The 14,007-nt window shown below is 42.4% G+C and overlaps 1 protein-coding gene across 5 annotated transcripts in view; it reads left to right on the forward strand.

Moving 5' to 3' along the window:
• Positions 1–14,007, forward strand: part of LOC115379801 (protein diaphanous homolog 3) — a 292,946-nt gene that overhangs the window by 172,223 nt on the left and 106,716 nt on the right. For all 5 annotated transcript variants that reach the window (XM_030080714.1, XM_030080729.1, XM_030080736.1 and 2 more), the window contains 4 exons: positions 3,755–3,849; positions 5,145–5,246; positions 8,096–8,335; positions 10,977–11,106. In XM_030080714.1, coding sequence (XP_029936574.1) covers positions 3,755–3,849; positions 5,145–5,246; positions 8,096–8,335; positions 10,977–11,106 — 567 coding nt within the window. The remainder of the gene's footprint in view (positions 1–3,754; positions 3,850–5,144; positions 5,247–8,095; positions 8,336–10,976; positions 11,107–14,007) is intronic.

Raw genomic sequence — 14,007 nt, forward strand, 5'->3', positions numbered from 1 at the left:
ATCTGGTGCTGGCCCGTTAGAATGTCAGTTAACCAGGCTGCTACAAACTGACAAGTGACAAGTGTCAACCATTAAACCTTCAGCCAGTAGCCTATTATTTACAAACATTAGTTTCTGGAGAGATTATGGAAGAAATTGATTTGCTTGCTGAGTTTTTTGTTGGGTTTTTCTGTTGTGTAGCCTAGTTTACATTTTTCTTACAAATGGAAATGGAAATGTGACCACTAAGCGCAGATTGCAGAGCATCTGTGAAGACGATGATGATGGCATCAGGCGGGCCGGTGCTGACGCCGACCGGTGTCGCGGCCGGCCCACCTGACGCCGACCGGTGCCGCGGTCAGCTCACCTCTGCCGGCCAGTGGCTTTTTTATTCAAACAAGATTTTGTCCATTAAAAAAAAGTAGCAAAAAGCTAATGTAGGCTAACAACTGACAGCTCCTCTTGTTACTAACAACTCCATGGCAACTAGCGCGCCTCTCTAATTCTATGATGCTGACCCGCTGGTACCATAAGCAATGGAAACACTCCAAGGCCAAACAGGGCCGTGCTGGGCTCAGCCCGGCACAGCCCTTCACGGCACAGCTCTTTATAATGGAAATGAGCTACCAGTCTTTCTTAGCGCAATAATTGGCGTTAATAATGTTCAGTTTTGATTGTTACTTGTTTTTGTGTGGATCCATAAGCACAATATTTCCTTTTGCTGATTATGATAATTGATGCTAATTATATGCTGCTACATCTTGAGCCCTATTTTCATGGGGGTGTAAAGACTGTTGCAAGCAGCACTATGACCAGTTGGTATTTTGCTGACCTGGAAACACACTTCGCCCGTTTCTGTGTTATTTTTGTGCTTGCACACCAGGCTTGGTGCAAAGGTGTAAGGGGTCGCACATCGAAACGGAAAGTTTATTTAGATTTTGGTAACAAAAAATAAAAATAAATAAAACTAACTCTATCAGAGCCCTGGGGCCCATGTCTAATCTTGTGTCAATTCTGCCATTCCTGCAGCCTTCCTGGACACTCTGGGTGTGTAGCTGTAAGGAGACCTATTAACCACGTGGCTTATGAGTCCAAGAACTCAGCAGCAACATTTTTCAGATTCAGCAAAGGGTCATCGAGGGCAAGGACTGTATAGTGGAACAAACATTTGGCATGCTGAGAATGTGTTTTAGATGCTTGGACAAGTCAGGTAGCACATTACAATACAGAGTTCAGCGAGTTATTGTATTTTGCACAATATCTATATATCAATATCTATATATCTATACATAGATATAGATATAGAGGCCTTACACATATTCAGAATGCCAACATGACTTTTCAGAGGAGACATCACAGAGCAAGGTTCAGCTGAATGTGGCTTTGGTATCGCAACAGGACAACTTGATGCACAACATACATCTGGAGGACTTGTAGCTGTGATGACGATGACTTTATTTGTCCATCAGGAAATAATTTTTCCATCTCGTACAGTCAAATGCACATTAAAAAACAAAAAAAAAGAAAAATACTGAAGACTATACTATCTATGAGCTTGGTTGTCTTTAACCAGCGAAAGTCTAAACCATCAACCTGAAGGCATTAACTTGATTTGGTTCAACAGTGGGTGACTGTTATCGCTTACGATAGCCTCCCCTTTTTTCCGTGCACAAGACTCGTAGATCACTGTCATACAGTCAAACTGTCCCCCTGTGACATATTAACTGTTTTGTCCAGTGTGTTTTTGTTGGTCGCATATAGAGCACTGTATTCTCCCTATCCACGGTGTACTGCCTCAGTTTAACCATAAAATGAAGTCTCCTAACGCATTTCCTATAAATCACATCTGTATTACAGCTAATGGATGGATTGCTTTTTTTAATTATTATTATTACACTAGTTGTCCAAATTTATTCATTTATTCTTCTGATTATTCTTTCCCGGGGCCTCCTCTCGGTGGGGCATGCCCGGAACACCTCCCCAGGGAGGCGTCCAGGGGGCATCCGAAACAGATGCCCGAGCCACCTCAACTGGTCCCTCTCGATGCGGAGGAGCAGCAACTCTACTCCGAGCTCCTCCTGAGTGACCGAGCTCCTCACCCTATCTCTAAGGGAGCGCCCGGCCACCCTACGAAGGAAACTCATTTCAGCCGCTTGTATCCACGATCTTGTCCTTTCGGTCATTACCCAAAGCTCATGACCATAGGTGAGGGTAGGAACGTAGATTGACTGGTAAATCGAGAGCTTCGCCTTTCAGCTCAGCTCCTTCTTCACCACGACGGACCGGTACACCGACCGCATCACTGCGGAGACTGCACCGATCCGCCTGTCAATCTCACGCTCCATCCTTCCCTCACTCGTGAACAAGACCCCGAGATACTTGAACTCCTCCACTTGAGGCAGGACTTCTCCACCAACCCGGAGAGGGCATGCCACCTTTTTCCGGTCGAGAACCATGGCCTCGGACTTGAACTGCCACCTTACCGTGGTGGAGGGGTTTGTGTGCCCACATGATCCTTGGAGCTATGTTGCCGGGGGCATTTCGCCCCTGGTAGGGTCTCCCATGGCAAACAGGTCCTAGGTGATGAGCCAGACTAAGCGCAGTTCGAAAACCCCTTATGATGATAAGAAGATCAAGATCCGTGACGTCGCCCGGTACGGCAGAGCCGGGGCCCTATCCTGGAGCCAGGCCTGGGGTTGGGGCTCGTGAGCGAGCGCCTGGTGGCCGGGCCTTTGCCCACGGGGCCTGGCCGGGCCCAGCCCGAACCGACGACGTGGGTCCAACCCTCTGCGGGCTCACCACCCAAGCCGTAAGGGGTCGGTGCTTTGTGGATTGGGCGGCAGTCGAAGGCGAGGGCCTCGGCGACCCAATCCCCGGATGATGTAATCCATGAAGCGGATAGTTCATCTCTTATATATTCCACTACACCTAGCCCCTTTATGCTTAGTGAGTGAGTTTCCATACACCTTCACTGAGCGCTGGTCGTTGCGATTGTGGAGTTAAAATTGGGGCCCTCAATTTAACACCCACCGGTTTTCTACAGTAAGCAAGTAAATCAGTCATGTTATTTTCAGCTGAGCAATTCATCAAAAATCAGCGTCTTTGTCTTCAGCCAGCTTGCAGAGTGTCACTCATGCTTTAATATCATCTCATTTAGATAAATGCTGCTCCTTTTATACCTGCCTCAGTCAAAAGTTGGTTCTTGTCTTTAGCTCATGCAAAACAAAGAGACCATATTTCCACAGTTTTAGCAACTCTAAAGCAGCTGCCTGTCAGTTTCATAATTGAGCTGTGTTTGTCTTTAACATTTATATTCAGTATCATCTTGCCCCTTTCTATGTCATAGCCTTTTTAACCTGCAGTGTACCTTAGCACAGCCTAACTTGCTTTGACAGAGCTCTACTGACAAAAACTGACCAGGCATTGGTCATCCAGGATGCTATGGTACAACCTGCTTGATGATCTCAGCTATTTTAACCAATATCATCGTTAAAGTATTTTCTAGGGCTCATTTTTATAGATTGGCTTTCAAGTTATCTTAATTTTACTTTGATTTGTTTTATCATTATTACATTTGCATCCTTATTTTATTCATTTTTATTCAATTCTTATTCAGTTTCTTCTTTATTGGAAAGCACTTTATAAACCATTTCCCCCTCTTCTTCATATGAGCAGTGGATGCTCTGTTTGAACAGCATTTGTCTTAAGTAAATAATTGTTAGCTTTTTTACAGCGTTTCTGACTCAGTCTTGTGTGTTTGACTCTGTCTGTCCAGCCATTTTCCTGGGTTCCTATCGCATGCCTTACCAGGAGATCCGTCGCATGATAGTGGAGGTGGACGAGGAACAGCTCACTGAACCTATGATCCAGGTATGACAGGTTTTGCAAAATGCTGTAAAACCTACTGTAAAGAGGGAAATTGCAGGCAGAATTAGCATATGTAGTATATAAGAAAAAAAAAATAAATTCAGCTCAGTTTGAAAACTAGCTCAAGCTACAACGTGGCTTTACATCTTTAGGCAGGAGGCATATTCTTCCTCTCTAACACTTGTCGCTAATTTTGATGAGCTGTCTACTTTGAAATGGCATCTATTATGAGACTGAGGTAAGTGGAACCTTAATAGCCCTTGAAGTGCCCAAAATCTTCCAGCAATGTAACTGTGGCAACATGTGGAGGCACCGGTGAAGCCAGTCCTGATAATGCACTCCAGTGACGCAGTTTGCGACCCCGGTTTTCTACAATGCCATAGCTGGCTTAGACAAAGGCATGTTGAAAATGAGGGAATATACTATATTTTCTGGGACCTTTACAGGCTATGTAATGTTTATTATGGATAATGTGAAATGTTCAACAGGTAATTTCCTCCTGCAGAAATGTACAGTATATTGAGGAAACCCACTCACATGTACAGTATTTGAGCTCTATTGTATTCCCGTAAAATATTCAATCATGGGCCACAATTTTTCTTTCGTCACCAAAATGCCCCATCACAATGAGCAGGAGAATTGCAGGCAGCTTAAACTGTAAACAAGAGACAAAGGAATAATTTGTTTTCACTGGGAATAGCTGCATCCTTTAGCAGGGAATCTGATGCCACTGTAACATTACCAATTTGTGGACCAATTGGTGACAGGCGGTGGTCTGCAACCTGGAAAAGACAAGCAGCAATGTTTCGTCCGACTCAAGCCACTGCAGTGTTTTCTTTTTCTGCAACGTCAAAAGATGATGCAACATTGCCTTAAGTTGGCCTATACTTGGTTAGTTTGTGCAGTCACTATTTTTTACTGTGTGCAACACTGAGCTGTTGCACACAGTACCACAATTAATTTTTCTGTGGGTTTTAACTTTTTTTTTTTATTGTGTTTTGGTGGAAGCGTGCTTCCTTTTCAATTGGTAGTGCCAGATAGAATAATGTAAACATTCTGTGATTGTTGGGTTCAATAGTTAGGCTATGTTTGAATCATTTAATAACCCATGGAATTAGAACCGGGACCGCTGCATGACAGTCGGCTGCCAGGTCAAGTGAGCTAAGGCTTGTGTTATCTGCTGGTTGCGGCTGAAGGTGTTTGAGGCATTGTGAGGAAACTATTTTTGAACAAAAGAATAATGGTTGCTTTTGTCCTCCCCTCTCCTTCACGCTGCGTCTCACTCTTCTTCCTTGCAGAACCTTGTGAACCACCTACCAGAGCAAGAGCAGCTGAACGCCTTGGCCAAGTATAAAAATGAATACACCAATTTGTCAGAGCCTGAGCAGTTTGGGGTTGTGGTGAGTACACAGAGATGTACACACACACACACACACACACACACACACACACACACACACACACAGACATTTGCTCACCTCCCCACCAGCTGGCTGTAACAAATTCACATTTACAAGCTATAGTTGCAACACCACATGCTCATGCATCATCAAAATGAGTCAACTAAATTGAAATGAATGTGAATAAAGGGTATCAACAGAGCACAATTAATCAAGCAGGTTTATACATAAAATGGCTCTAATGCTATTGTGATGTTAACTTGTCTCATCTATCCATCGTCTCTCTCTCTCTCTCTCTCTCTCTCTCTCTCTCTCTCTCTCTCTCTCTCTCTCTCCCTCTCTCTCTCTCGCTCAGTCAAAGTGATTTCATGTGAATAATATCCTAATCCCAATTTTTACAGAAAATGCTGTCTCTTTAAGCTCTAAGAGAAAAGACAAGACACCTGTGAACTGGCCTACTAATTTATGCACATTCAGGTGCAACACTGTTGGCCAATTATGTCTGCATCATTTTCTTAAATACTCTTCAAAGGAGATTTATTCAGAATTATGCATGAGGGTTGTAGCATTTCGGCACTAAATAACTGAAAATACATAAAATATTCTTCCTCTTCACCCACCTGTTTTCAAATCGCTCATGAACGAGAAAGTTATCACTGGGAGACTAATACAAACAGTGAGAGGATGATGGAGAAATACAGAGGAAAAATCCTGTCTGCTCAGCTATTGAACGTAGATCATCAGGGAGATGTACAAAGAAGGAGAAGAGGAGCTCGCTTACATAACGTTGTGGTTTGCTGCTTGCTGTGCTCTTTTGTATGCATGTGTGGGTCCGAGGAGGCCTGCGTACTAATGTATCAGAAAAGTTCAGGTTCAAAGGGAATTTTTAATTTACCATTTTGCAAGCACATGCATTTTATCCCTTTGTATATGCCACTCTGCACTGGATTTGAACCTCATCTCATGTGTTGGCATTGAAGATCATAGGAGTACGCTCAGTTACACAGTTAAATACACTGTCATGGACACAAGGCTAATGTAGTCACTTAATGCTTCTTTCTGCAGCTACTGTAGATGAATGAGTTGAATGTTCTTTGTGACAAGAGAGTGTAAAGCCAGTGTGTGTGTGTGCGCGTGTGTGTGTGTGTGTGTGTGTGTGTGTGTGTGTGTGTGTGTGGGGTGGGGGGTTATATATGTATATATATATATATATATATATATATATATATATATACACACGCACACACAGACACATAGGTCAAAAAGAAGAAAAAGAAAAAAAAAAGAAAAAAGCTTCCCACTCTGCGTAGCGCCACTCCTCACCATTAGATAATAGCCAAGATGTTGTACTGTCCTTCACATCATTCTGCTTAATGTGTTAAAATAGCTGTATGCCATATCACTTCTGCTGTTCTTTCGTTCAAAGCGGTTTCATTTTAGGAAATATAAAAACTGTATTTGGTGACATATAAACATCACTGCAATCCTTGAACGCTGAGGAATAATTCTGTTTACCAGTATGTGCATTCTCTCTAGCTTAACTTTGGTAGCAATTCTTGTCAAACATGTGTGACTGACAGATCTTTGAACTGAAGTCTTTCATCTAGGATTTAAATTGTGCTTGACACACCGCGGAGACACTTGTTACAAGTTGCCAAAATATTTACTCACGATTTTTCTGTTTCATATGTCGCTTGTAATTCTGTCTGTCTCTTCCTGTCTCCTTTTCCCTACATCAGTGATTTCCATTGATTTCAGCACAGTCTAATCTAAGGATCGGATTGCAGGGTTAATGTTATCAGGAATAAATCATTTTAGCCAAAACATGTAGGAAATGTAAAACTTAAAATCCTCAAACACCCCATTTTTTTACAAGAGTGCTTGATTTTGACTATATATATATGTATTCTTTCACATTGCTATATGTTAGCCAACCCCATCCTCATACCTCGCAAAAGCTGCTGTCATATGTAACCTCGGTTTCTGCCATTACCCACTGCAGCACTGATGAAAACATAATGGCAGCAACGTGCTCAGATTCACTTTGAAGGAGCTCTGTTCTATTTATCTTCTTTCTTCTGCTCCTATCTCTTTTGTTCCTGGTGCTGTAATCATTATTTATCCCATCTCCTGGTCCTTTTATTTATTTATTTATTTATGCTCTGTCCTCTTGCACTTTGCTTTCTTCTTTTTTTGTCATCTTCCCTACTGTCCTTCCTCTTCTGCTTTCCCTCTGTCAGACACACACACACACACACACACAAACACTCGCTCTCTCACTGAAATAGTGATTTGATAACATTACAGTAGCTATAATTAAACCCTTGATGGAGGACACCATACCGCAGAGCCAGCTGTTGTGTGAAACAGACAATTGGAACCTGCCCCCCTTCCTAATACCCCACACACATACACAATCACTGTTGTGGCCAGGCCCTGGGCCCAATGCAATATTTTCCAATTTTCTCTAATTGTGTGAGAGTGGTAATCCAAGGCAGCCTATTGTATATTCCACCCCTCCACTCCCTGCCCTATATGGACACTAACTCTGCAATTAACTTACCAGACCTGGATCCCAAATCAAATCACTGCCAGCATCTATTACTACTGCCAAGCAACACTTTTTAGCATGCCGGTTGCATAAATGTCTTTTAAATTAGATTGAATGGGAGAGTGTGCAAAAACTGTGATTGCGGTTATTTTAAGTTTTGTGTTCTTTGACTTTATTCTCTCTGTTTGAGAAATATTCTTATCGTTCCTGTGTAATTTCTTTCCCTTCTCCTCTCCCTTCCTCCTCCTTTCTTCTTGTCACTGACCTCTTCTCCTGGCACCCTGCTCTCCTCTTCTAGATGAGCAGTGTGAAGCGACTGCGTCCTCGACTCAGCCACATCCTGTTCCGGCTGCAGTTTGAGGAGCAGGTGAACAACCTGCGCCCCGACATCCTGGCTGTGAATGCCGCCTGCGACGAGGTCAGGAAGAGCCGCTCATTTAGCCGCCTGCTGGAGCTGGTTCTGCTGCTAGGCAACTACATGAATGCTGGCTCCCGAAATGCACAGTCATACGGCTTCGACCTGAGCTCCCTCTGCAAGGTGAGGGGTGAAATCTTATGCTGCTGACCTTACCTCCAGATATTAACATATACTGTTCTCCATCCCTCCAGGGGCTGTAACAGCTATGCATGTCCAAAGAGAAGGACTCAATGAGACCAACGGTTTCACCTAATTTGATATAGCTGTGTTAGTAAAAGCTCAGTTATAACAGAAATAGCAAATAAATCATACAATAATACAATTTTGGGTTAAACTTGACATTAATATAAAAACAGAACACAGCCAGATTTTAAATATTAACTCCAAGTATCTAAAATGAGTTCCTCTTCTTGTGGGAGGCCCGTCTATCTGCCTGTCTTTCATTCTCATTACTTGTCTCACTGACTGCAAGTAGTAGTGGTGAATGTGGGGAAAAAAAGCCCATATTGCAGCCTGTGCAACAGTGATACTCTACCATCTTGTGTCATTTTGCTACATCAGTACGAATTTGATTTATTGTACAGACCTAGTTGACAACAGTTGATGATGTTTAGATTCAAATTTTGGTGACAAAGCACGCCATTTCCCAAAGTTATTCATCAGCAGTCGATTCAGTGAGTAATGTCGGGGAGACAGATTCAGCGTTCCTGGCAAGGAGAACAGAATCTTCTGCTCTTCCAGGCATTTCTACTATAGAGAATATAAATTAGAGTGCGACAGGAAAAATGGGGGAATCAGCAGGGATGACATGAGTGCAAATTTTTTCCATTTATTTATTTATTCATTCATTCATTAATGCATTTATATTTTATTTTAAATTATTTTTTAAATTTAAATTTAATTTTTATTTCTATTTTTCAAAGCTGAACTTTCAGTTCCTGAGAGTTTAATTGGACTGAGCAGTCACCAGGATGCCTCCATGTCTCAATGTCTTATCACATACAGTAAGAGCAGCTTAGCAGGAAGCATGATAACATCATTACTGCTCTCTCTGTTGCCTGTACAAACTTTTACATTCTGATCAACTGGAGAACTGATATAAGTGCTCATACATGTAATAGGTTTACTTGTGTATGTGACAGAAAGACTGTGTTTTGTGTCCCACATGTGTATCTGCACTTGTCTGTTTGTACATGTACATATATTGATTTTGCACACTTAAGTATGTATGTGCCAGTGTTTTCTGTTTTTGGTGCTTCCTTTCTTTCATGTCACCTTGGCTGGACACTGCAGGAACCTATCGTTGAATTGATCTAAAGTGGCTGCTGTGATGAGATGTTTTTGTTTGAAACTATTTCATGTGATTGAACACTATCACGCTCACAGACAGGCTTGTCTTTATCTGCTGGCATCTATCAGACGTCCATCAGACTCTACTCAGACCAGATTACTGAAGCTACAGCCAGGGTCCCTTTGAAAGTTCACACGCCCTTCAGGACTACAGTGTAGAAGAAATTCTTAGTTAGGGAGAGTTGTCACAAGTAGACGTGCCTGCACTTTGCGTACAGCATGAAGACAGAGCAGTGGCAAAGATGAGTTGTCCTGTATTATACGGATAGAGAGAGGGAGCAGAGTGTACTCCCAGAGAATGAGACTCCTCTTCTGGTTACATTATGGCTGTAGGCTCAGTCCCTGCAGTTTTCACAGCAACAGCCAGCACAGCCATTCATCATTGCCACCACTGCCCTGTTAGACCTGAGTGCTTATGTTCACCTAAACACTGTTGTGTGTACACAATCGCACACACACACACACACACACACACACACACACACACACACACACACACACACACAGACATACACACACACTTGCCTAATAAGTTGCATCAGTATGATTCATAATAATACTCATAAATATATAACAAGAGTTAGCATATGTTTTGTTTTTAGAGCTTCTGGAATCATGCTTTGTCGGCGTGTCTGGTTTCTTATGTGTGATTGTGTGTGTGTGTGTGTGTGTGTGTGTGTGTGTGTGTGTGTGGTGGGGGTCTGGGTGTGAGTGAGTGTCAGCGGCAGGATACACAGAGGAAGACATCACCTCCGTGCCTGCCCCCAAGTTTGACAACTTAATTCCACAGCACACTCCGCGGCACAGGAAAATTGCAGGCGGCCCAACTGGAAAAAGCACAATGTTTTCATTGTCAATTATGATTACCATCCATCCAAATTCAGAGAGGCACCTTTTGTGAGCGACCACTTGATGCTTTTGAAAAGAGAGCAAAACAAAAATGAAAAGAGAGATGAGAATGTGTTTGATTAGAGGAGATAATACAAACATGATTAAACCCAGCGGGGCTGAGTACACTGCTGTCTACCAATAGATCACCTAGTGAGATACACAGCAACGCTCTCCACAGGAGGGGCATTTGGCGAGGCTACTGAGAGATGGCTTGGAATTAGACTGTGAAAGAATGATGATGGAAATTTATCAGAAAAATTGAAATATTATTTGTGTGTGTGTGTGTGTGTGTGTGTGTGTGTGAGAGAGAGAGAGAGAGAGAGAAAGAGAGAGAGAGAGAGAGAGAAAGAGAGAGAGAGAGCGGGAACACAAAAGACAGTCAGTTGCATTGTGGATGCATGTTTGCTGCATCACAAAAAGATGCATAAACAGCTGTAGCATTATGTGGACTTATCATATATAAAAATACTAAACAACATCAAAATAATGTTTTTGTTTATGTTTTTGCTCATTACTGCAGCTGAAGGACACTAAGTCAGCAGACCAGAAGACCACACTTCTCCACTTCCTGGCAGAGGTGTGTGAGGAGGAGTTTCCAGATGTGATCAAGTTTGCTGAAGACCTACAGCATGTGGACCGAGCAAGCAGAGGTAATACACTGCCCAAATGTATGTACAATCACCTATGAAAACTCTCAGGCAAGCAAGCATCCCTAATCATGTTTGGGTACGCTTCCAAGTCATTACATTTTATACAAGAAGCCATGAATATTATTTAACCAGCTGAAAGAAAAAGGAAGGATTTACCAATTCCTGTGCCCTTAGGCACTGCTCACCTTTTGGAATGTGATTTTTAGCATGGGTGCGCATGTGTGGCTACTTGATAAATGTAACTCTCCCTCTACTTCCTACTCTCTCTGAGACTTTATTGCAGTATGACTATTGGTGCTGTGTTGATTTGTGGTCGGTGCTAACGTAACTTCTTGAGCTCTTTCGAGGCCATGAATCCACCCCAGCACCTATCAGCACTCAAACATCTTCCAGTCCTGTGGCCAGAATACTGTGATGACACACGCACACACACATAGAGCTATTTACAGTGTGTTGACGCAATTCTCTCCAAATATTGTTGCATACAAAAAGGAAGTATAATTCATTTTAACTATTGAAATATACTGCCTTTTTTTCTTTTTATTGATAAGATTAAAATCAAAACTCATTCATGCTGTCTGAGGTTAGAAAGCAAATGGTACAAGAGTGGTGATCAGAGGAGATTGTTCTAAAATATCTGTTAATGCCTATTTATATTCATTCATATTCAAACAAGGTGGGCTCATATCTCTGAAACAATAAGAGATATATAGACATCAAAGAAATACTGCAGAGAGCTAGATGCGTGCATGCAGACACCTACACACAAACATGCCCATTCCTCTGTTGCATTTGACCTTAAGCTTTACCTTTACCTTGAGTGTTTTTTCTTAACGTTTGTAACTCTCCAGGGAATGCTCTGGGATTAGATGTTTGCTTTTAAACGTATGAACGTGCAATGTGTTTTAGCACTTAAAGGACCCTACTGGTGATTTTGAATGTTTGGCTTGCTTATTACAAGTTACCCACATTTTGCATTGCAACAAACCATTTTGCAAATCATCAAAGATTTTACAAAATATAATAAAATTCCTCGATTTTACACTCACATAATGTTCTGCTTCTGTGGCTAACAAAGTCATTGGCATTCATAAAGTACAGAAGTGATCATTTGCATTGGAAAAGCAAACTTCCCACTGACTCTTTTCCAGCAGAGAGGCCATTTACAAGCACAATCAGTCGCATAGCTGGGTGGATGTCCCACCTACAAGGAAACAGTTGTTCCATAGAAAGAAAATTCATTGTCTTTTCTTGCTCTTCATTGTGGAACTGTTAAACAATCCAGCATAATTTACAAAGTTTGTGCAGCTCCGGTTAATAAAAGTATTCTGGTGTAAGAACTTTTGCTTTCTCCCACAATTGAATACTTCTGAGGTCAGAAGGGAGCTGTGCATTTAATTACCACACAATATTTATGGCCACTTTAATTAAAAACTACCAAATTCACAATATTGTGATATTCTGAACGTCTTCATGACATTGGTGCCTTTGTCTTCTAGGCTGATGGCACCCAATGTCAAATCATCAAAACACAACAGTGCTGCTCCTTTTAGGAAAACTAATGTGAACGACTTTATTACAGTGATGGAATACTGGTGTCAAGAAAGTTTGAAGTCTCTGAAAGTTAATTTTCATATTGTAGTGGGATGAATGGAGACCAATGGCTGGATAAAAGCTGAAAAATATGTTATCAAGTTCAAGTTTATTTAGAACCCTGTATCACTGTTAACAGTCTCAAAGGGCTTTACATGCCCACAACAAACAGGATGACACCCCCTGACTTCATCCTCATAGCGGGCAAGAAAAAACTCCTTAAAAAAAAAAAAAAAAAAAAAAAAAGAGCTCAACTTGGAAAAAAAAATGTAAGAAATCTTAAGAAGGACCACAGACAGAGGGGACCCCATTCCTGGCCAGACAGGTGTGCAATCGGCGTCGACCCAGTGAGCAAATTACAAACATTGCAGTCATAAAGCAAATGCCAGAAAACACAGTAGCAGACAATATGGTAACAGAAGCAGCAGGAAGCCTCGACCAAGGCAGCAGACAGGCACAGGACGAAAACCAGCCACAGAACAGCCGCGGCTGCCAGAATAAGGGGGATGGTGACGACGAGGAAGACAACACAGGGGAAGACAAGGCAGGGTAACCTGGGAGGAAGATAGCCATACTCGTGGAGGGTGTGCAACTCATGCATATGAGACACACACAGAAGAAGGGGGAGCAAGAGCATTAGTGGGACCAAGACAAGGAACCAGGTCCATAAATGTATCAGTGGAGCTGGGGGCGCCCCGTGGCTCATCGGTTAAGAGCGCACACCATGTACCAGGGCTTAGTCCCGATTGCAGCAATTGGGGTTCAAATCCGACCTCAGGTCCTTTGCTGCATGTCATTCCCTCTCTCTCCCCTGCCTTTCCTGTCTATCTCTACTGTGACTGTCAAATAAAGCAGAAATGCCAAAAAAAAAAACTTAAAAAAAAAAAAAAAATGTAGCCAGGGCGCTGCCCTAAAGATGGTAGCTCCATCCATGCAGCAGACACTGGCACAACCACTCACACACACAGGGGAGAATGGGTTAGTAACATAGAAAACATCACGGAGACAAACAATATCCTTTCTCATATAGCCTTCTTTGAGCCCTGGTATGGTTTGTTTTTAACATGCCCTGATGTGTGTGCACGTACATACACACAAACACACACACACACACACACACACACACACACACACACACACACACACACACACACACACACACACACACACACTTTGGGCTTAACCTGTGTGTCCGAAGTGTGGCAATGGTCAGACCACAGGCAGGCAGAGGTAGACTGGGCAGTTCATACTGCCTCATGTAATAACATGTAATAAGTGGTGAGCATCCATTTGTGTGTGAGTGTGTGT

Source organism: Myripristis murdjan, chromosome 3 (genome assembly GCF_902150065.1).
Source record: "Myripristis murdjan chromosome 3, fMyrMur1.1, whole genome shotgun sequence".
NCBI lineage: Eukaryota > Metazoa > Chordata > Actinopteri > Holocentriformes > Holocentridae > Myripristis > Myripristis murdjan.